This window comes from Crassostrea angulata, chromosome 6, assembly GCF_025612915.1.
Source record: "Crassostrea angulata isolate pt1a10 chromosome 6, ASM2561291v2, whole genome shotgun sequence".
Lineage (NCBI taxonomy): Eukaryota > Metazoa > Mollusca > Bivalvia > Ostreida > Ostreidae > Magallana > Magallana angulata.
Genome location: NC_069116.1, coordinates 18112747 through 18137828, shown reverse-complemented (window position 1 = coordinate 18137828; position 25082 = coordinate 18112747). Strand labels below are relative to the sequence as shown.

The 25082-nt window shown below is 34.0% G+C and overlaps 1 protein-coding gene across 15 annotated transcripts in view; it reads left to right on the top strand.

Moving 5' to 3' along the window:
• The window catches only part of LOC128187932 (piezo-type mechanosensitive ion channel component 2-like), a 46090-nt gene extending 21451 nt beyond the window's left edge, over positions 1-24639 (top strand). For 12 of the 15 annotated variants that reach the window (XM_052858636.1, XM_052858629.1, XM_052858626.1 and 9 more), the window contains 26 exons: positions 13-115; positions 963-974; positions 2504-2663; positions 3073-3236; positions 3518-3639; positions 3863-3922; positions 4060-4108; positions 4247-4410; positions 4731-4816; positions 6240-6296; positions 6741-7005; positions 7392-7571; positions 7684-7776; positions 7958-8064; positions 8197-8350; positions 8609-8656; positions 8912-9078; positions 9446-9604; positions 10006-10153; positions 10483-10668; positions 11031-11129; positions 11376-11545; positions 12673-12792; positions 14191-14255; positions 14533-14734; positions 21544-22603. In XM_052858636.1, the coding sequence (XP_052714596.1) occupies positions 13-115; positions 963-974; positions 2504-2663; positions 3073-3236; positions 3518-3639; positions 3863-3922; positions 4060-4108; positions 4247-4410; positions 4731-4816; positions 6240-6296; positions 6741-7005; positions 7392-7571; positions 7684-7776; positions 7958-8064; positions 8197-8350; positions 8609-8656; positions 8912-9078; positions 9446-9604; positions 10006-10153; positions 10483-10668; positions 11031-11129; positions 11376-11545; positions 12673-12792; positions 14191-14255; positions 14533-14734; positions 21544-21826 (3423 nt within the window). In that variant the 3' untranslated portion in view covers positions 21827-22603. Of the gene's footprint in view, positions 1-12; positions 116-962; positions 975-2503; positions 2664-3072; positions 3237-3517; positions 3640-3862; positions 3923-4059; positions 4109-4246; positions 4411-4730; positions 4817-6239; positions 6297-6740; positions 7006-7391; positions 7572-7683; positions 7777-7957; positions 8065-8196; positions 8351-8608; positions 8657-8911; positions 9079-9445; positions 9605-10005; positions 10154-10482; positions 10669-11030; positions 11130-11375; positions 11546-12672; positions 12793-14190; positions 14256-14532; positions 14735-21543 lie in introns of all 15 variants that reach the window. The other 3 variants (XM_052858639.1, XM_052858625.1, XM_052858630.1) reach the window with 2 other exon arrangements.
• The last annotated feature ends 443 nt before the right edge of the window (positions 24640-25082 follow it).

The following is a 25082-nucleotide window of genomic DNA, read 5'->3' as shown; positions in this document are numbered from 1 at the left end:
GTGTGATTGTAGCTTTTGGGCTGTGTTTACATTGACTACCTGTATGACAACCAGTGCTGGCTGATACAGCTTCTGGGCCTCACCTGTCTATCACCTTCCAAAACCTACTCGCCAGGTGAGTACCTGATGTAATTTACCTGATGGACAAGAAATTTATTGCGGAATGTTTTTTAGCAATGCACATGTTTTCATTAGCTGCAGGTATGTAGCTCCCGGTCTGAAAAAATTTGGATGGACGACCTGGAAGCTACAGTGCCTTCCATGGTTAAAATCTGCAATTTACGGCACACAAAGAAATGTGCTAGTTTTGGACTAATTAACCTTATTTACACACAAATTCTGTGGAAAAAATTAGTACCAATAAACTCTTCAGTCAATTTACTACTTGCCTAAAACTTGCCTAAAACTTTCTCTTAACCACGCTAACTGACCTCAGAAATTGAAGTATGTTAAATTCACGTCGAGATCGAGAGTCGCCATTTTTACATGTAAACAAATTGCACCACTTCAATTTACGGGGCTGGTGATGGTTTTTAAAAGAAATCAGAGGCAAGTAAAGTGATGGTATCTATAGTCAAATGTCCCAGAATTTTTTTGGAATCAAATATTTGTATAAAATTTGTTCGAAAATAAAGTTAATCAGTCCAAAACTAGCGCAGTTTTTTGTGCACCGTAAATTGCAGATTTTAACAATGGGAGGCACTGTAGCTGCGAGGTCATTCATCCGAATTTTTTCAGACCGGGAGCTACAGACCTGCTGCTAATGTTTTCATATAGATTTCATTTTCTGCAAAAAAGAGACATTGAAATTCATGACCATTTTTGAAACGTGTCAGAAAATGTCATTTTTTGTTACACATTTATGCATATGCATTGTTAAGGAGAGTAGAATTTTACTATTTTTCCATGTATGCTTGGTCATTTATGATGAATGTATCACTAAATATGGTAACATTTTACAGGTGTGATAGAAGGTTGGTGTTTTATCCCTGCATGTTTTTAGTACTGCAAACCTAGAATAGTTAAGACTAGGCTATACAGAACACCTATGCTTTTTCCCCCTGACACAGCTGTATATGGCTCTAAATAGTGCTTATTATAAACAGATTCCTATTTCTCATACATGTGCAACATACTGCCAGAAAAGAGGCTTATCAACATATATATACTAATTATTTGTCTTAGTACTATAAATTAATCAAAAATTCATCAAAGCTTTATATCTTATGTGTATATTGAAATAGGATATCATGTGAAAAGTTTTGCTTACAAATTTAAAATATACATAACTGAGGTAAATGATTTTGCAGTAATTAATATTCAAAGGTTGATATCCCTGTTTTTTAGAGAGCGCTAGTTTACGCAATGCCTATCCCAAATAATGTGAAGAGGTAGAGAGTAAAATTCTGATGAATCAATTTGTTATGTAACTTCTTGCAGTATAAGTATATGTATTTTAAAATTGAATTACTTTTGGACAGCCAAACAAACTTACTATCAATACATTTGTGGTGGTAAATAGTCCCATCATAGTACATGTATTGTGGATGCATTTAAAAAGCTTCTTTGTTAGTAAGGGTCAAATTTATTGGACACATTTGACCCTTGGCTATCAAATATGATGAACCCTTGATCTTAAAAACCAAAATGCAAATATATTACTGTAGTAGGAGTATGATGTTACATTAAGGTTTATATTAATTACATAGAATTTGTAGATGCTAAGAAATTAACTGTATCGTGTTGACTTGACAATAAATGTCGAAGCTGGCAATGCAAAATATATGTAAGAGAAGGTTGCTTAGAAATACATTTGTACATATTGCTTGCTAATCCAAAAGACACATTACAAGAACTAACAGATTTTCAGCATGTATGCATATGAATGTCATTAAAAATTGTAAGTTGTAATTTCTCAGGAAAGGCATGAAAAAGCTAACAAAATTAACAAAATCCCTCTACTAGCCATGAATCTTTAAGGCCAGTGACGAGATCTGACTCCAGGATCATGAAGCAATTTTAGACTTTAAAAGTAAAAAATTGTGGATCGTCTTAACTTCTCTTGATGGAAAACACTGACAAAATTCAAATGGTATAAAAAGTGTCTTAATATTACGGTAAGTTGTTGATTACAAATTTCAATCGTCATATTGTGATAAACAATAATTTTATAACTAACTGCAATTTTGACTTAAGTCTGAAATTGCTTCATGATCCTGAGGTCTGGAATCCATGGAGCTTAAAAAGATGAGTCATTGATTCCCCCTCCCCGCCCCCCCCCCCCCCCCCCCCAATTAATCTAAGTTGCGGAACAAGAACTTGTAGTATACCTTAAGTTTGTATATCAGTATGTTGTTTCAGTGTGTTTGATAATCATTACTTGCTATTATTATTGGTATAAGGTAGAGAAGGGTGATTTTTCTGTGCCTCTTTTGTATAGGTTCCAGTGGCAATGCTTGTAATGCGTACAGAAGAATGATTTTAACGTGTGTACTTTGTATAGGTTCTGATGGATTTGATTGTAAGGTGGAGAAGGATGATTCGGGCCTGAGCTGGGATGTGGTCTGTTTTACCTTCCTGCTGCTACAGCTGAGGATCTACAACAGCCACTACTTCCGGCACATCATCGCCAGTGCTGAGGCCCAGAATGCTCTCGCTGCCAGGTCTGTGTCAAAATCTCAAAATTACAGTGTGGGCAAAGGTACATAAAACACTGAAGCTGAACAGAAACTTTATACAGGGTTTTTTTTAACAGTATTCCCATATACCCTCAGGCAATAGAACGGGGCTAATTAAAAACAAATTTTATTGTACTGTGCTTGAACTGTAGATTCAGTAAAAAAAATTTGCAATTGGTAAAATTGTTTCAGTGCCATTGCATACACCAATATTTGGGTGAAATTGACCAAATGTATGGAATCTATAGTGGCCAAAATTCTTAATGTAATTCTGAATAAGCAATGATTCAAACGCAGAAACATTGTGTATACTAGAGTTTTGGGAATGAAATGAAAATTCAAACTCAGAGGATATCGTACTCTAGTATTTGACTCTTATCTGATTATGATACAGGGGTGCAGAACTCATCAACCATATACTAGTGACTCGTGTACAAGAACAGAGGGAAGAGGAGAGGCAAGTGTTGGAGAATATCAAGAAGAAGATGGAGATCCTTCGACACAAGAGAATCCAAGGCAGTAACAAAGCCTTCACTGAGCCGGACGAACATTTTCAAGGTAAATTAAGATCTGGACCATTTAATCAGATGAAGAATTTGTTTATTTTAGTGGTTTTTGAAATGATTGTTCTTACATACATATGTGATGTATTAAATCTTTTAAAGAATTAAGAGAAGTTTAAAATCCTCTTATCACTTTGAATCTATGACATTGAAAAAATCTTTGGTAGTACCTGGTGTTTTATAACTAGTAGGTACTTTATGTAAGACCATATATCCGGTAAATCAAAGTACTTGCAAAAGACTGCCCTGCTAATTGGTTGTGATGCGATATTTTAGCAATCCGGTCTGGTGACTACTATCTCTTTGAGGATGAAAGTGAGGCTCATACTGAGGACCCGACAAGTATCACAATTGGTGTAGATTCTGAGGAGGAGGAGGACAAAGCAGATCCTCTAAAGGTAAAAGGACAATTCTGTGGTCCTCACTGAATACTGTTGGGAAGGAATTAATTATCTGTAAACTGTAAAATAACTGACTTTTTTGGGGGTGGATGTGCAACTGCTGTATAGTGACATCTAACTGTCATTAAAAGATTGACTTGCCTAAATCATGAATATGAATGCTATTGATGGACATTAATACAAAACTTTTATGAGATGTATTTGGAATCCTCTTTTGTAGCTGATCTCAACTGCTATAGAGTCTGGTGCCAAAGCTGCAGTGGAGCAAGGAGAAAATGAGGTAAGAGAAATTATGATGATCAAATAATATGGAACAGTGGACTAAAAAATGGTAGAGTAAATTTATTTTACAATAAACATGTATACTCATGCATCAGAACAATTTTCACATTTGTACATATTTGTGTCTATCTGAAGGATGAAGAGGGTAATGAAACAGGCTCAGAAGTAAAGGAAGACAAGTCTGGTACGAAATATTATACAACTGTAAAGTCTTATTCATATCCACGAGGCTTTATGCTATGTACTCTGACTAGATTTTTTAGACAAGATGTTTTTATTTATAAAACTCTTGCCTTTTTAAAAAATCATTTTTATTTTACAGATTCCAAACTAGATAAAATATTGAATATTCTGAAACTGATCAAAATGTTATTGGAAAGTTTGGTAGATTGGATGATAGAAAAGTTTAATAGGGTATCCGACAATCATCGCAAGGTAGCAGAAACACTGGAAGAAGAAATGAAAGCTCAAAAGGCTCTGATTCAGGTATCTCTTATCTCTCCTTCTGTCTATTTACTGTAATAGGTTACCTGATACATTGTAAATCATCTTTTTTTATACAAGAAAGGTATTTCAGTTAGTCATGAGAAATTGATTTGCAATGTTTAAGATTGAGGCTTTATTACATTCAGTGGTATGTTTACATGGAAAAGTATCGACCATTGATATTTAATGAAGACAGGTAATTTTTAAACAACCTGAATATTTCGTGCAGTCAAATAAAGAATGATTTATAGCATCTACTTGTAATCATCATGTTTGAATTTTGATTATTTTTGATGTCGTATTATTTTTCTAATCCACAGAGAAACAAAACTGTACCTGTTATTAAAGACACGACAGTGAGTCTTCAGTTGGAGGATGATGGGAATGAAGGTCCATCAGGTGCCAGGTATGTGTACCTATAGATGTAGAAATAGCTGATTTCTTATGGATAAGATTCTTGAAACAATTTTTTTGCAAAAACCATGAAACCATCATGCAAGGCAATAGAGTTTTTCACATGGAAATGATACAGATATGCATACACAGCATGTCCACTTATTTGAAAATGGATCCAAGGAGAATTCACCCCTCCAGAACATAAGATGGTATACATGTAAAATTTCTGGTTTTTTAACATGTATAAATTGTCAGTTTGGCGAATTAGGGTTTATCATACGTTAATTATGAAGGAATTTAGATTTCCACAAAATTCACAATTTAACAGATGTTTATATTAGATGTTGGCCACAATTACATTGCATTGCTCTTGTACTATTACTTATTAGGTTAGTTACTGACTCACTACGGAAATATATTGGATTGATCAATCTCATAGATGGCGAGGCAAAGCCCAGCCGTCTATGAGATTGATCAACCCAATATATTTCCGTAGTGAGTCAGTAACTAACCTAATAAGTGTTTTGTTTTCCCGAGGACTATCAAGCGACATATTTATTCACAAATAGCGATGATCTAAGCAAAGCCATGTACAAGATCCCTAACATCTCGTCCAATTTAACTCATTTAAACTCTTCAAAATTATCAATCGCACCTTTCAAATACTCTTTAAAAATCTTTGCTTCACCCATGTTTACATACAATGATGTGTTGCTATTCAGTTTAAATGTTTTCTCCCTTTCCTCTGCAGAGATTTGAGCAAATTTCGACACTGCCATTTTGTTCTGCTCCAGACAAAACAATGTGACGTCAATATTCTAAGGGCAACTACTCTAATTTTAAAGAATTTCAAAGGGCAACTACTCCAAATACTTTAAGAACTTACGGCATGCAGTTTATGTATTAGATACTATGAAATGTCGAAATGAGTAAGCGAAGTGTCGGCCAATGACGGCCATATTGCCTAATATTATTTCTCACCGAACAAATATAGAGATATATGAGGCAAACACGTGCTATGTATAAACCAATGAAAGTGTGACATTTCAGTCCAAGGGAAAACAAAAATTTTTATGGTCACCTCGGTCTCTCAGGTGACCTATTGCAAATGGCCTTTGCCCATCCATCATTGTGCGTCATCTGTTGTGCATTAACAATTTTGCATTCTTAAATAGGAATTTTTCGCTAAAATTATATGTTTCATAGTCCTTTTTGAAGGATTTCAGACAGGGAGGTGGTCATCATTATAATACATCTATTTTAAATTTTTTCTCCAGAATGAAACTTAATTAATTAAATGCATACAGGGTATATGAGATTCTTTTACAAATTTGGGTATGGGCTATGCTACTCAGGTGACTGTTAGAGCCTATTGGCCTCTTGTTTTTTAACATTTAGAACTACATTGACTTTGAAGGTTCTGTGTTTTTCAGTGGAGAAAGAGTCGATTTTACAGATATCAGTATTGTGGATACAGAGGCACCAGATCCGTAAGTTTTATTCAATGCTATGCCTCTTTGCAGGATCAAGCTTAAGCTTTGATATTTGAAAAGTTTAAAAAATATACAATCATTTAAGAACAGCCTCAAATGAACTTATTTGGAAAAAATTGGAAGATTTAGTATTTTAATACTGTAACTGGATTCTTTTGGTGTGTACGATTTTTGGAGGAAATGAATTTTTTAAGATATTAGTGTGAATTTGAATTAGAGCATTTCTGGATGCTCCTATTCTTATACGCATATGTATGACATTTTAATGGTGTATTAGATTTAGAAAAAGTTGATTTCCACCAAAGACGCTAAAAAGAATAGACAGTCAAATGTAATACATTTACAGTACTCATTTTAGAAAACTGCATTACCTCTATATCATATGACTGAAGACCAAAATTTGTATGAAGAAGCCTATTTTGCGTATTTACTTTCATAAAGAGATGATGTGGATGGAAACGTACAGAGCAAACCGTCCACCAAGTTTGAGAACAAGAAGAACAAGGTGTATCGGCTGCTGGAGGCGACGTACTACGCCCTGGTGTCCCGGTCCGAGCTGGTCTGTTACTTCCTGATGATACTAAACCAGATCCTGTACTGCAGCCTGCTCTCCCTGCCCCTTCCCCTGATAGTGTTCCTGTGGGGCATGCTGTCAGTGCCCCGCCCCTCCAAGATGTTCTGGATCACTGCCATCACTTATACAGAGGTACAGATAAATAAATAAATAAAGCAGGGGGCCTAGAAGTATACTAAATATATGTACTGTTTAATGAGGGGGTCGGATGTGGGGATCTTTATTTCTGTATTCTCTTGATCAATTTCATATTGCAAAAAATTAAACACGCATGAATTGTTTTGACTATTGTGTTGCAGGTACTATAAAATGGTAAAAATGATGTGCCAAATCAAAAAGTTAACAGATTTATTTACTTTTTGCAAAATTTGTAACACACAATCATAATGTATATATGGTACGTCAATGATCATTGATTTATTTAAAAGTGCATATGGTATTCTTTGTCAAATAGATACAGTAAAACTCGGTTATAGTGAAGTCTTATGGACATTTATTGATTCCTCTGTACTTTACAGGCTGTGGTAGTCATCAAGTACCTGTTCCAGTTCGGTTTTTTCTCTTGGAATAACAACACGGACATAGAAACGAACCCCTTCTGGCCGCCCCGAATCATCGGCATTGAGAAGAAAGACGGCTTTGTGACGGCTGACCTCATCCTTCTGTTGGCTTTATTTATCCACCGATCAATTCTTAAGGTGGGACTTTCACTAACGTTAATTTGATTCAAGGTTACAGAATGTAAAATGTTTTTGTCTCGTTAGACATGTTCATGAAACAAGTCACGATTGATTCACATTTTGTATTTAGAGATACGGATTATGGAAGGATGCTGATGCCACCTTAGCAGATGTGGACAGAGCTGAGGAAATGATTTCAGCACCCACCACTCCTATCCAAGAGGTACAGTAAAGGGAATAATGGATTGAAATTAAAATCTAAATCTCTATTGTATAATTTCTAATCAAATCTAAATATTGGAAACAACCACCTAAAACCAATCAAAGAAAAAAAGAAAGGGGGATAATTGATATAACTTTCATGCTGCAAGCTACAGCTATCAATCATTTTTGATCCTCTGTAGGAGGGAGCTAGGTCATTTGAGAGCAGTGTCAGGAACAATTCAAAGGAAGGTCAGGTTGAATCCAGTACGAGTCAGGAATCGGATGGAGACAGTGAAGGTGGACCAGGGTAGGGACTAGTTGTGTTTCAAAGTTTACTACCACTAACTGCCAAGTTTTGACTGTATGTGTATATAAATGCAACATTTTGTTGACTTAATTTGAAGATTTCTATATGTATTTGTGCTATATTCAATTTCAGTCTGCAGATGGTGCTGGGGCCATTCAAGAAATTTTACAGTCAGCTGACAGACCCCAAGTACAACGCAACCACAGATGTGTATGCTACCATGTTCTTCTGTGACTTCATCAACTTCCTGATACTTGTGTTTGGATACTGGGCCTTTGGACCAGAGGTAAATTATGGGTCTCTATTACCTTCTTTATGGACAGCCTGCATTTTCAAACAGTTCACATGATCTTCATACACCTGTAATTTGAACTGTCAATGTTTAAGGTACGGGGGTCATGTTCAGTTATCATATTTTACTATGCAGAAGATTTATGAGCCATTTAAACATCATACTAGGACACTATTGGTTATTCTGTACTAATCATGTTTTTTTTTTTACTTTAACAAGATAAGTGAGATATGTTTGATCTGTTCTTTTCAGCAAACCTCTGGAGGAGACAGTGTGACCGAATACATTACAGAGGACAGGGTATGTTATTGAATTGACAAGCCAATTTTAGAAACAGCTCCTTTTAATGATTGCAATTTATATATACATTCAGGCTTCTATATATATATATATATATATATATATATATATATATATATATATATATATTTACTGTAAAAGCAGAAAAAAGAAAATTTATCTTCAGCAAAGTTTCATTGCTTGTTAAATTGGTCAAATATCCAGTCAAATAACATGAACAGTGGAGCTATGTTTGTTATTCTTTCTCTCTGTCAGATTCCTGTTCCGTTCCTGATCATGTTGGTGACCCAGTTCATTCTGATTGTGATTGACCGTGCCCTCTACCTGAGGAAGAACATCCTGGGGAAGTTCATCTTCCAGATCCTGCTGGTCATCCTCATCCATGTCTGGCTCTTCTTCGTCTTGCCTTATGTCACAAAGAGGTCAGCTACATCTTTCCCTTCCTTCTCTCTCTCTCTCTCTCTCTCTCTCTCTCTCTCTCTTTCTCTCTCTCTCTCTCTCTCTCTGTGTGAGATCCCCTCTGATTCCTTACACCAATATATATTATCTTGCAGCTTTTTTATTCATTTATTCTCAACATTTACATGAATATTGCTTCTTTCAACATTTATCATTTTTTTTAAAAATGATTTGCAGTATTATTTTGATTTTTTGAAATGTAAATACTATGCAAATATTGAACCATTATACATGTAGGCATGGTTTAAAATACAGATAGAGACAAAAGAATATATGTTATCATGCTGGTAAGGTCCTCATTTAATGAAAAATTATACTTGATTATTACAGGAAGTTTTCTGAGAATGTTCCGGCCCAGATGTTTTACTTCTTCAAGTGTCTGTACTTTGGACTGTCAGCCTACCAGATCAGGTCCAGCTACCCAACCAGAATTCTGGGGAATTTTCTCACCAAGAAGTACAACTACATCAACTTGTTTCTGTTCAAAGGGTATGTAAATATAACTTTCCTTTTCCAATGCAGAGAATTGTTGGTTGCAGAATGATTTTATCTTGACTTAAAAGAGAAAGACAGAATTGCTACTTTGTTTTATGTGTTATGAAGGAGAAAGAATGCTGTAAATGTATTGTACTTGGCGTTACAATATTTGGCGAAAAATGACTTTTCAAGAAGTTAGTGTGGATAAGAATTAGCCTATAGCTGAATGTGCCTATTCTGATACATACATGTATATGAGTAGCAAGTAGCAATGTACAATGTACTGAAGCAGAAGTGGCTTACTGTCAAAAATGCTAAGAAGAATAAAAACCAAAAGTAATATAGTTATAGTTCCCATCTTGAAACCAAAAGGTAAGCTAATTGCCTTCTATTGTAATTTCCCTGTGTTGTAGATTCCTGGCTATCCCGTTCCTGCTGGAGCTGAGAGTTCTGATGGACTGGATCTGGACAGACTCCACTTTAGCCATTGGGAGCTGGTTACAGATGGAGGACATTTACGCCAACATTTATGTCCTCAAGTGCTGGAGAGAGGCTGAGAGGGTAACATCACTGATATCACTGATATTCTGTCTCTGTGTTGAACTGTGTATACCTCCTGTTGATATAATTAAAACCAGTATTGTCTGCATCAGTTCAACTCTTTTGTGCAAATTCATTATTTTCCATATCATTTGACTGTCGCATTGTTATCTTAAACATTTTGAATCACAGCAACAACAATCAAACTTTTTATAACTTCATAATTAAAACGAGAAAACATTTATGGATGCTTTACAGGCAGTTATCCTTTGTAACAATTATTTAGAATTTGAATTGTCTTTACATACAAATCATTCTAGATTTGAATACTAGGATTCTTTTCATTGTAGAATTATCCAACCCCTCGTTCTCGGAAGAAAGGTTCTCTCATTAAGTATGGAGTGGGAGGACTGTTGCTGGTTCTGATTATCTTTATAATCTGGTTCCCCTTGGTCATCTTCTCCTTTGCTAACACAGTGTACATCAGTAATCCACCGGTTGTAGTGACGGCCTCCATTGCCATTGGAGGGTTCCAGGTCAGTGGATTCCGAATTGAACAAATAATGTATTCAAATCAACCTTTCAGTAAAGGAAGAAAGAGTGTTTAAAGACAAAGCTGTTTCTTGAAGTTAATATTTTGCAATGGGTATTGCTAATTTATTACAGTACTTGTAATGCTGCTCATTAAACAAGAATTTTTACTGGTACATCATGTTTACAATTGGTAAAATGTAATGCAAACATAGCGTATTCCTATGTCAGTGGAACAGTGGTAAATGCCAGCCAGCCACCGTTCTCCTATAGATCTCCACTGCTTGTTCTGTTGATGTTATATTCTGCTGTCGTATGATTCTTGTATTGTATGCTACTGTTATATGATTATGATGTTGTATTGCAGCCTCTGTTTAAAGTCCAGGCACAACAACAGAGCATAGCCTCCCTAACCACCGCCCAGTACAACGACCTCCTGACCTACTTCAATGATAAGGAAATGAAGGTCAGTGTGTTATGTCAACAAAGTTTTTATTTCTATATTGATGTCCAATGCTTATTTAAGGTGGCTCGACACACTAATTTATTACTGGCTAAATCTATGACTTAACGTTTTTGAAACATGATGCTCAAGTAATGAAACAGACATTATTCATCAGACATGCAACTAACAAACCCCCGAAATGTCCCCAACAAATGTAAATGATTCCACATCATACAAATTTAATCGAAATGTTTACCTATTCTGTAGTCTGCAGTCAGCAACCTTAACAAGTATGAGCCCCAGGACATCACCATTATTAAGCTTAATGGGAAGTCCACTTCAGTGTGGGGGATAAGTCCCCCCAGTAAACAAGAGCTCATCCAGTTCCTCAACAACACCGTGGCTGCCAAGATTGAGTTTGAGACGACCTTCACCAGGTAAGGACATCAGCAGGCTTGGGATATTAAAAGTCCTGTGTGCTGTGTTTTCAATAATTGCTACAAATGTACTGTGCCAATTGCCTACATATCAACTGTTCTATAAAGGAAAATTGGTTTCTTCATATTTACGTCCATTCTTAAATAGCAACAGCCTATATGAATTAAGAAAAAGGAATTTTTCATACAGAAGAATGATATTATATTGTTATTTAAAACAATGTACATGTATGTGATATATTGTGTGCTAAGGTGTGGTTTCTACATATTTGCATTAAACTAAAAGTCTCATGCAAAGGTATGATTTAAGAACATGTAAGGCTGCTATTTATTTTTGTCAATTATGCTAGCTACAACAGAGCAGATTTGCTGCAGTTTCTTTAAGCTTTGACAATATTAATGAAAAGAGTTCTAATGATTACATACGTGCATTGCAATTGGAATTTGTTATATATAATTTTTTACTCAAGTCAGTTTGTTTAAAATTTGGATATGCCAGATGTTTTCTATTTTTTAATGCATGTAAATTACGTACATTTCATTGATAAAATGTAGAGTTGTATTTTGCAATTTTAGGTTCAAAGTCATATGTTGCATATTGTTCACAAATTTGTCTTGAAATTTTTCAAAATAACCATGCACACATTAATTGCATTATTGATACAAAGAGTTGAAGTATAAGGAATGATATGACACCTTAGTTGTTTTTGACTTATTTAAGAAATAAAAATTATTTTGTTCCCCCATTTTAACAAGTCTACACTATTTATTAGAAGCTATCCACACAGTTTTATGATTCTTTCAATTTTGTGTATGAAATGTAATGTTCAGTAAACTATATTCAGCTGATGAGTTGAAACAGATCATGTGAAATTTATTGAAAAATTTTTTAGTTTAAGGATAAAGCATTCTGTTATTCTTTGGAATGTGAGCAAGAATTCATGAACTTTTATTTTGAAAATTTAAAAATATTGTTACCAAGAATTTTAAAGAAGACAATATAAAATAGAATTCCATTTTAGAATTCCAGGATGGATGAAAATGAGACTCTTAACTTAAAAGTTTAAAAAAAATTAACTTCTGGTGAAGAATATGCAGTGACAATGTTTATTCTAAATCTTTTCCAGAAAGCCAACATCAAGTGATGCCAGCCAATCCCTGACCAGCCACTTAATGGACGTATTGGATGATGTCACCAGAATCAAGTTAATACAGCTACTCAAAGAGCCGGAGACAAGTGCCCCTGTGTAAGTCTCACTAGCTCACACATACATACTATTCTCTGACTCTATGTACCGGTACACCAGAAGTAGGTATATATACTTGTAGGATACAGGGCCCCTTCCCCACCCCAATGTAAGTCTTATTCTTCTCACACACTGTGCCCTGACTCTCATTACAGTAAGAGTAGGTATACAGGCTGCTGTCATTCTATCCTTTTTAGCTCACCTGAGCTGAAAGCTCAAGGGGGGGGGGGGGGGGGGGGATGGTCACAATTTACAAAGGAAAACATTTTAAATTCACCAAAACTCAAATGTTATAATAAAATGGTTTTACTTATATGCAAGCATTTTGACATATTTTTGATTCTTTAAAATTGTTTAGACTTTGGCCTCTGGACAATTCTTGGGCTTCACAAGTTTGTTGTAGGTTTATATCCCATTTGATTTAGATCTTCTTGAGAACTGTAATGCTCAATATGTGAAATGACTATACTGTGACAAAAAGAATCAATGATAAACTGAATATCCAAGGGAAAACATGATTATTATAAATACAGGATCTGTTGGACTACATTTTCCATAGTTTTTGGGAGTTGATTTTAATCAACTCTCCTATGCAGTCACTCTGGCAAACCGAAAGTGAAACAATGTTTGGGCCTAAGCACAAATCATCACCACTGACAAGACTAAGTTCTTGAAAACAAATTCGATGTAATGTATGCCGAAGCAATGTTTTTCAAGGAAACTTATCTATAAACTCTTTTAAAATAGTCAAATTGTATATACTAAAAACAATTTAGATATTTTTGTAGTCTCATGTATTCCTACGCCAGAGTTAATATCGTCTCGTTCAACCAGACGCTCGGCTGTCTCCATGAATCTGCGACAAGCAGAGAGGGGGCTCTTTGCTTGTCGGATATTAACGGAGACAGCCGAGCGTCTAGTTAAACAAGACTAGAGTTCGATATCAATAGTGCTTGGATCAATACAATTTTTAGAATTGTTTTGATAACTAATACATACTAGTAGTTGAAATATATCTTTAAATATTACACAACATGATTCATTTGGGGTTTCTCGAAATTCTTGTCGGAAAAGTCTAAAAATTCATATTATAAAAAAGTGCGTAATTCAAATACAAACTAGAAACTAATTGCCATGCAAAATAAATTGATTTTAAAATAAATGATAATCGATAAAATCAACTCCCGTTAGTACTTCAGTACTTTGATTTGGTATATGACTCTGTAAAGCTGATTTTATTATGTCTATTGTTGCTCAGGTGAGCAATGTGGTCCATGAGCCTCTTGTTTAATAAGATCCACAGTCTACAGTTTATTTATGTAAGAAGTGTTAAATCAAAACCACAAAAATACATGATTTTCCCATGTTTGAACAAAAAATTTTTTATTCTCTCTGCAGGGAAGTGAAGAATTTGTTTTCCCGCTTCTTCCGCTTATCAAAGAAGACTACCAGTGTCCTCAACTGTAAGTTCAGGAATTATTTAAGATGCTTCCCAGATTATATAATAGTTTAACACCACTTTTTAATTCAGATTCAATTTCAAATACATTGCTTTTGATACATTGGAAATTCCTCTAAATATGGCAAAATTTGACTTGTAATTTATCTAGAGCCTGAAATTTTTTATCCTATCTTGCCCTATCTCTTTCACACTTCAACAAAAGTGGTGATTTAGAAAAAGTCAGTGGTCAGTGTGTAGCAGAGTTAATTAGAGTATTTAAAGTAAAACTGTTCCCACAGTTATTCCAAAAAGTAATGTTTCCATGCACCTGAGTGTGACGAATGTTACGGAGTGGTGGAATGTGAACGAGACTCTGAGTACTGGGGTACCCTGTCCAGAACCACAGGATAAGAAATGTGGACCGTCCGCCACTGAGCTCACACTAATTACCCTGAATGACCGGGCAGCACCAGCTGGCTTCTCCTTCATTTCAGGATATGGGTAAATAGTCTTCTACTATTTTTATCACTTTCCTGAGTGTTTAATCATAGTAAATTATTTTTATTCTTTTTTATTTATGATAATGTGTTTGGATTTTTGGGGATCTGAAAAATTAATCAAGCTTTGATTTTCTTTGCTGCATTTTTCCTTTCTATGTCGTAGTGATTAATTGTAGTTTTATCCTGGATGAACAGTGATCAGAAAATGCACACAATTTTTAAATGCACAAAATGGTCAAGCATGCTTGAGTTCTAGAATAAGTTAAGGCCGGGTTTTTTTTAGGAGTATTTTAACCACTATAAGAGGTTAAATGTTGAAAAATAATATAGATTTATGTATATATCTGTTTATTTGAAAATGAGACATGTTTATGAATACATCTAGTTATATGAAATATATTTTTTGATATCAAAAGAATACCCTGCTAAAACATAATCCATGTCAAAATGGACAAAACAGCTCTGAAATAGATAATGTACCATCGATTTTTGGAAGATGTCTATTGTATAGTTGTATTTAATTAAATTTATTTGATTTATGTGAGTCTTCCATGCTTGACCTTTAACCCTTTTTTTTTTTTTTACTAATTCTGCATTGCATTGTTAAATTGTTTTTTTTATTCTTCAACTAAAAAGCATATACCCATGTACTCATAAGCTGATTTTGCATTGTGTATGTATGCATTATACATTTATAAACAGCATTTATTAAAACATTGTTTGTGGTAACTGCTTTAGTCAGCACATCATTTTATTGTTGTGTGAATTATATTCACAAAAAAATATTTTATTCAGTGGCATATACATGATCCTTTTTAATAATTTTGTTTGTAGTTTCTGCTTGGACATATTTGAATCACATACCTAATGCTTTTAGTTCCCCAAGCCTTAAGCTTTACTGATCATCCCATGTTTTTTGTCTGTCAGTTCATCCATCTGTAAATTGATTTGTTTACATTTTTAACTTCTTCTCTGGAACCTTATGATGAATGTGAAATTCCTCAAAAATGACTGCATCAAATATTTACAATTTTTTAAAATATAGAGTAGATTGCAAATTGTTCTAAACAGAAATATATATAAGGAAAGGTCTTTGAGAACTGTCTTCTTAAACTTTCTATGCCTGAAAGTAACCATGGTAGCTACAATTATTCGGAAAACTGGGAAAGTCCGTGGAGTTTGTGCTTTCGGTGTAGCTTGAGTTTCAGTTGACCAAGAAAAATTCATGCCAAATCAGCATCATAAGTACAAAGCTGACTTGAATGAAAGATTTGTTAAAATTATTCATTGTAGCTGCTTGAATTTAATTTTATATCTAAACATTGCATGAAAAAGTAATTTTTAGTTTAAAGAGGGCATATTTTCAAATATTGACAGATTGTTTCACTGGATTGCGTAGATTTTAGTCTTGTCAGTTTCTGATTGAATAACAATCAATTTTCTTAAAAAATAGAAAGAAACATAGTGGATATAAATCTATACATATACCTTGATTTTTAAAAAAAATTGAAAATTTACTTGAGAACTATCAATAAGGTGAGCAATGTGGCCCATGGGTCTTTTGTTTTGTATTATATATACTTGTATATATATGTGTAGTTGCTATTGCATTTGATATGATGTTTAAATGTATCAATTAACATTATATATTTTTTAGTTTGCTTTTAATTTTTTTTATGAAATTTTGCATGCACGATTGAGGTAATGGCTTGAATGTACCAGTATGTGTATTAAGTTTCAGTCTGAGAAAAGCTATGGATGTTGCAGATTTTCATTTTTTATTGAAAAGAAATTAATTTTAACATCTTGATAAAGTCACCTCACCTGTACGAAATGTTCCGCCTGGAATATAGAGGGAATAGAGGCGTAATATAGAGCAGGATTCCGGGCGTCAGTTTATCTCTCTACATATATGGTTATGTAGAGGTTTCAGGTGTAAACGAAGCGGAATCGGAGCGGAATCGGGCCGGAATATGAGGCGAAAAATGTAAATGAGCTACGCCTGGAAATATAAAATTCCGCCTGGACAAAATTCCGCCAAGGAAATGCAATTACGCCTGGAAAAGGTTTACGCCTGGAAAGTCCTATTTATTATGCAACATCAAGTGACCTACAGACCTGAATAGCCATTTCTTTTTCATCTAAGATTTTCAAATACTGTCATGAGTGTACACTAATTTCCAAAAAACATGAGAAAGTTTTGAAATGCTCTAAAAGTTTACACTGAAATCACATTCTGAATCATACACAACTAAATACTTTACAATGTACTCTAAATTAAATCACAGCGCCTTATACCAAAGAACTAAATTGTTCAAGAACACTGTAAATCTTTCAAGCCAGTGAAATTTCAGTAACAATGCAATATCATGTACTGTACATTCAAATTTACTAGAATAAGGTATCAATATGATCAACTTTCATACCAGCATATATTGTATAATCCAGAAGTAAAATGCCTGTCTGTGTTAACCATTACGTTCACACTAACTTCCCTCCTTTCTAACTGATTCGACAAACTTAACCTTGCTGAAATGACCCTAAAACATCAATTATTATTGACCAATCAGAGAATTTTACTGCTGCTTAAATTTCCAGGCGGAATTTTGTTTCAATTTTCTTGTTATTTTACGCCAGGAAAATTTGAATTTGCCTAATGACGCCTGGAAACCACCTCTTCTACTTAGGCGTAACTTTTCAAAATTCCGTCTCCGCCCCAAATACGCCCGGAATTTGCAGATTCCTGCCAGAATCCACCTATATTCCAGGCGGATTCCACCTCAAAAATTCGTACGGGCTGTCACTCAAATGATGGTCCATTAATTAACAAATGAACATTATAATAAGTTCTTCCCTACGTGAAACTGCTTGGTAATTAATAACAAAATTCTAGTGTAATATTTGATAGATACAGATTAATCATGGAATTCAGCATCCCCATTACTCCTGTCAGGGATAATCAATTTGCAGTAAATCAATGGCCCCTGTTTCATGAAGTGAAAAATGCATTTGTAATTTGAAGCATTTTTATTATCTTACTTAGTTTAGTTAAAGAAGAACTGTGAACGCCAACACCTGTTTCTAACCTACATTTTACATCCAAATATTTTGGAATTTCTATTTCTGTAAGATATTCAAAAACAAAGTTATTTACTAAAAAGTTTAAACAATTCCTAATAGATTTATATTAAATAAAAATCTTTAGTCAAATAATAATTTTTTAAGCGAAAGTTTTACTTAGGGGGGGTTTAAAAATTACTTCATTGAAATCTGTCTCTATGGGTGAGGAAAATACTACATGTATTTAGCGGCTGGTTTTTGCATAAAAACTTAATAATCACATGTTTATGTTAGATATTACAGTAAATTTTCATTTTAATAAATATATTTGATAATTGTTTTCTTAAACGTTACAATTTGTAAAGCAAAATGCTTTTTATGGAATGTATTTTAGTCTGTAGACATATGTGTGTCCCCCCCCCCCCCCCCCCCCCCATGTGAAACAACCAACGATTTTGTAGAATGAATAGGCTAAATAACAACAATATATAAAACCCCTCAAAAGGAATATCTCTTTCACTGGGGGAGGGGGGGGGGGGGGGGAGATGTTTTAAAAAAAGAATTCCGTTTTCCATTTTTTCTTCTGTGAAATAACCTAAATTAATGAAAATATGAACATAAATGTTTAAATTTAAAAAAAGAAAATTAATTAGACAATTATCAAAATATGAGGCGGCTAGACAATGCTACTGTTTGCAGTTCTTTACTTGGGAAACAGGACAGCTTACATAAGCACATATATTAGGCATTTCATCTACCACAAACTCTTTTCCCCCACCTTTTTTCATTAATTTGAATTGTCAATTTCATACCAATACTCTTTAGATCTATAATTTTCTAAAAAAAATATTCTTGATATTAAACCAAATTCATAATGCCCATGCCAATACCTTCACTTGGTCATCATAACACCTTGCCTAACATTTGAAAATAATTTGTTCTTATCAGAGATTGATACAATTAGACTCACAAATTTGAAGGTCATCACCAACATGTCATAGATAATATATGATTTGAAAAAAAAATTCATATTCATTAAGCTACCATAAGTAACCTGATTTATTTTGGTTCAAAATTGTCTAGCATGTCTGCACAGTCATTTCTATTTTTAAACTAATAGTTGCAGCAGATCTTTTACTTAGTTGCCTCAAAAAGCCAATGAACAAAGATAGATCTTGATCATGCCGGTGCCTTATGCAAATTGTGGCTTTGATCAGTTTTAGACAGTAAATGCAGTTTATGTGCCAATGAATATATCAGAAGACAGATTCATAATGTGATATTCTTGTTTTATTTTTACAATGAAGATTCAGCATTCCCTTTGTGGTAATCATGTTAGCTGACTTCAAGGTCCACAGTTGCAATGTTACCAAATTATTTCTGTAACCCTGAATGTTTACCATTGAATTATGCAAATCATTTTAAAATATTAATTGGTTAGTAATATTTTCTTCAAATAAATTTTTTTTTTTGGGGGGGGAGGCTCTATAAGTTCAAGTTCAGTTTATTATACCCCCCGCAAACGAAGTTTGGGGGGGTATATAGGAATCACCTTGTCCGTCTGTCCGTCCGTCCGTCTGTCCGTCCGTCTGTCTGTGCAATCGTGTCCGGTCCATATCTTTCTTATGGAGAAACATTGGAAGTTCTAACTTCACACAAAGATTGCTTATGACCTAAGGGTGTGTCATGACCTTCACCAAAGGTCATTCGGGCTAGGTCAAGGTCACTGGCAGAAAAAATACAAAATTTGTATCCGGTCCATATCTTTCTTATTGAGAAACATTAGAAGTTCTTAATTCACACAAAGATTGCTTATGACCTAAGGGTATGTCATGAACTTGACCCAAGGTCATTTGGGCAAGGTCAAGGTCACTGGCAGAAAAAATACAAAAATTCTTGTCCGGTCCATATCTTTCGTATGGAGAAACATTGGAAGTTCTTACTTCACACAAAGATTGCTTATGACCTAAGGGTGTGTCATGACCTTGACCCAAGGTCATTCGGGCAAGGTCAAGGTCACTGGCAGAAAAAGTGCAAAATTTGTGTCCGGCCCATATCTTTCTTATGGAGAAACATTGGAAGTTCTTACGTCACACAAAGATTGCTTATGACCTAAGGGTGTGTCATGACCTTGACCCAAGGTCATTGAGGCAAGGTCAATGGCAGAAAAAGTGCAAAATTTGTGTCTGGCCCATATCTTTCTTATGGAGAAATATTGGAAGTTCTTAATTCACACAAAGATTGCTTATGACCTAAGGGTGTGTCATGACCTTGATCCAAGGTCATTTGGGCAAGGTCAAGGTCGTTGGGAAAATAGTGCAAAATTTCTGTCCGGTCATTATCTTTCTTATGGAGAAGCATTGAATGTTCTAACTTAACACAAATTAATATTGCTTAGGACCAAAGGGTGTGTCATGACCTTGACCCAAGGTCATATGGGCAAGGTTAAGGTCACTGGCAGAAAAAGTGCAAAATTCGTGTCTGGTCATTATCTTTCTTATGGAGAAGCATTGAATGTTCTTACTTCACACAAATATTGCTTATGACCAACAGTTTTCAAAAAAATAAGCAGTTGTTATTTAAAGAAAATAGACGGTGAAATAGATTCATCCAATATTTTCTATAATTGGAAAAATACACGCATTATGATTTTTATCTTAGCGGGGGGTATCAATTGTGAGCTTGCTCACAGTACCTCTAGTTCACTCAAACCAAATAATTTGGTACAAGAGGAACATATATTATTATAGAGAATACACAAAAATACAAATCGTCAGAGGTATATATACATACTGTCATACAGGAAAAAGATACGAGTAAAAAAGGAGTATTATAGGACATTTCATAGAATCAATACATATGTAAGACTTTGGTATAAAGGATCAAAACAGGAAAACAACTAATGAGAACAGGCAACATTGAAAATATTTGAAATAAATGCATACAGTTTTCTTCGAGATATAGAATTTTGATTATGGTCATGAGTTTAGAGAAGTTAAAAATTTTTAGCCTTTCCAATTTTTATAAAGAGGAATGCTATGCCATGAAAATACTGTTTGCACTCATCCTCCAATTGAATGATTCTTGTTGATAATCATTTAATTGATCAATTCAATGCTTAGGAAGAAAAAGTTTGATTCTAAAAAATTAGATAGGAATAATGTCAAAAACTTGTTTTTTTAAAAGACACCTCTCCCAGACCATGATTTGATTATGAAAATAAAATATAATTTTTACAAAGTTTATATTGTTTTTAATACTGGAGCACCCCATCTAACCATCCCACTAACAAATAAATGTATTGGCACATTTATATTTTTTTGCTGCTACCGGGTATATCCAGCTTTTTGGTAGTTCAATTAGTCTAGAATATTCATTAGATAAAGACTTTTAAAAGGATATACTGCATTTTATCTTGCATTATACTTACATGCAAAGTTTATGTTTATTCAACAAGAATTCACTAACTGCACTGCTACTCACATGGGCACTAAAATCCCTGGACCACTGATCCTCCAGCTTATATGTGCAACAAAATAGAAATGGAATTTGACAGGAGACAATTCTAAATCCTCATTTAATTTAATCACAGATTATATTATTCTCACAGTTTATTAAAATGAGTCTTTAATGGAAAATTACAGTAGTCACTGCTCTTCACAGGTGTTTATGAAGGATTTTGGCCTTGATTCCTTTCATATCCTGTTAGTTTGTTGTTTTATGAGAGACATAAATAACCTGCTTTTTCAGAATCATTGGACTGTATGTGACATTCATTCTTTTGATTGGTCGGATCCTGAGACTCAGCACTACAGGCCTTGCCGAGAGGATCACGTACTTAGAGTTACCTTACGTGGACAACATCCTGCAGCTCTGTCTCGACGTGTATCTCGTCCGCGAGATGCACGAGTTCAAGCTCGAGGAGGACCTGTATGCCAAACTAATCTTTGTGTATCGCTCGTCTGAGACCAGAATCAAATGGACTCGCCTACCTAAGGACCTCATAATTACAGATGCCAAGAAAAATGATTGATCAGATCAATTAAGAACTTAACTACAGACTGGACTCTGTCAGATGTCAATTTTGAAAATTGATATTGAATATTAAGTGTTATTATTCTCACTAGAAAGTTTGTGTTTGTTGTTTTAAAGTTTTGATGTCATCAGATAGTCACTAGATAGTCACATTGTTCTATATATGGCCGTATGAGCCTTTGTTATAATTTGGATGCTGTGTACATTGAGAACACTATATATATATTTATAAGTCCTGATGTACAAATTTTATATATCTATTGTTTGCTATTTTTGTATGATTTTCTTTGTTTTTATTCTATTGGTGCAGAGCTCATGATCTTTTGTACAACTTAATGATATTTCTCCAAGTGCTTTAATGTTAGTGATTATATTGTAAAATGCGATATACATGTATATATAAATGTAAGATATAAATAAGTGTAAAATGTAAAAAAAACAACATAAAATGATTTTTGAATGATGTGACTCTAGATAAGCTACAGGGTAAAAAATGTTGACCTTAACTCCTATAAATGAAATAAGGTCAGTGAAATGCAAATGTGTTGTATAAGTGACTAGACTCTATTTAGCTGACACAGCATTCATCCAATGACCCACTTTTGTTTGCACCTTCTCCCTTTTGGACTGTTGTAGCATCATCGGTCTGTACGTCTCCCTGGTTCTGGTGGTGGGACGATTCGTGCGTGTGTTTTTCTCCGGCACCTCCACTCAGGTGATGTACCAGGAACTACCCTGTGTGGACAACATCCTGAATCTGTGCCTGGACATTTACATGGTGCGGGAAAGCCAGGACTACAGAATGGAGGAGTATTTATTCTCCAAACTGATCTTTTTATACCGGTCCCCTGAAACTCTCATCAAGTGGACCAAGTTAAAGTACAGCTGATCTTCCTGGTACTGGATCTTTAGTTTGTTTACAGTGCCAAAATTTTATTTATTAATCTCAAGATGATGTCATATTTAATTAAAATTGCTGCCTTTAAGTCAGTATTTAAGAGACATTAGAATGATTGGATATGTCTGTATAGGGAGTTCAATTAAAAGATAATATTGATCCTCTTGAATATTTTATTTAAACAGGTAGGATTGATAGTTTTTTGTGTACTGGTATAATTTTTAATTTTTTAACAAAATTTTAAAGCAACTTGCTCTAGAAAAATATTCTCTCAATGAATTTTATCTCATCCCAGAACATATCGTTTTAATAATCATTTAATTATCATTTGTCAAGATTATTCTGTACGCATATTTTTTGCCAATGGTCCAGTATAAAGGAAGTTCTTCAGATTTATGTTATTTGCAAATATTTCAGAGTTTTAATGCAAATTCCTTTCGGCAATAGGTAAATAATCAAATCGAAAGCATACTGTATGAAATCTGATAGGCTAGTTCTATATTCCTTATTGCTTTGACCTGCAAACATTGTGTACAATAAATAACTATTGTGATTGTATACCTTAATCACCAGAGTTTTTGTAGTTTTCACACGCCTCTTTTTTAACAACTATTTGTTTACTCTCGCTACCAGGATTTGAAACGGCAAGATTTTTCCTGCATTATCTCCCTTTGTATGTGCAATTATCTATCAAAGATAAAGTGGCTGTAAGCTAAAATTGTAGCTTGATATATGTGTTGAGTTTATCTGTAGTTATATATCAGGTCAACTAGTCAATAAATGTTTCATGATTGTATTATGGTGTAGAGAATACTATTTTCAGGATCTACCTCTGTAGATTTGTGTGCTAGATTATTCAGTTTTAGGTTAACTTGCCGACTTATCAATAGATTCCACACACACACACACACACACACACACACACACACACACACAAAGCCACATCTTCCACATACAGTAAATGGAAAGATGATGCCAGAACCAAATTCAATTAAAATTTAATAATAAAAAAAAGGAAGATGAAATTTATTTTCAGTACTTTTCTTTTGTATGAAATAATAGATTTTAGGATTTCGATCATGAAATTGCATCAATATTTATCAGATGCCCTTCAAAATTGTCAAGTTTCCAAGAATGACTTATGGTAAATTGTTTCCTTCAACAAGTATTTTATTACAATGGTAACTAAATATATGGATCATATTATGTGAACAAATTTATTGCGTAACTTTTATAAAATAACAATTATTTTGAGAGTATTTCCAATAAGCATTTTATCGAAAAAGAAATGAACAGAAAAATCATATTTTGATGAAATATAACCACAAATTCGTGCATTGTTTTCAAATTTCAAATTAACACGAAGCCGAGAATCGGGTTAATGACAAATAAAACCACAAGCAACACATATTCTTATAAACTTATGAATGTTTTTATCTCCTTGCAAGGTTAAACAATCCAACAGCAGCATAAAGAGGTGATTTATAGGTTATTGTATTAATAGAGTCCTCATTACAGGGGTTCAGAAAACTGTGAATGAATTAAATAAAACACAAAACAGTGTTAATGTATGGAAATACATGTATTTTGAGGGCGATTTGATAGACAGCTCGAGGCATTTGACTGATGATTGGAAGATCTCTGGTTGTATATTTATATTATGTAACATTCTTTGGGGAAAAAAAATTAATTAAATGCTGAAAATACTTCTTGTATCATGGAATATTTTATGTGATCTTGCCCGAGAATTGGGCTTCTAGATATACCAGTAGGTTTAAGTGTTCTTGTATGACTTTGCATTGCTCTTATTTTTTGTGTGAAGATAAATTATCATGTCTTATAAATCATGTACAATGCTCATCCTTGTATAGCTGTCATTTTATCGTCATTAAATAAATGCTTGCTACAAAATATTGGCCCAGTTGCTTGTCCTTTTCCCAGTCACAGCACAGTAAATGACCACTTGAATTTAATTAGCACATAAAGAGTCAAAATCAGCAGGTCCTGGATTATTTTAAAACTTTACCGGTATATAAATTATATATCTATTTGTCATGAGAAGGAAATATTTTAAATGAATTAAGTGTTTAGTTACTCCAATGATCATAAGCACTAGAATTTTCAATGACAATCCTATTAAAGTACAAGTGTTTCAATCAGTTTAAATAATAATTATTTGTTTTTTTCAATTATTAACTCAAATTTCATTACAAAAGAAGTGGTTATTATAGTTTTATCATTTAATGCAGGGCTTGGGAATTAAGGATGTCTTATTTTTACACACACGATTTTTTCTGTACAATTAAAAAAAAATCTGAATTTTTTCAGGACTTCAAAGCATTACTCTAAACCATTA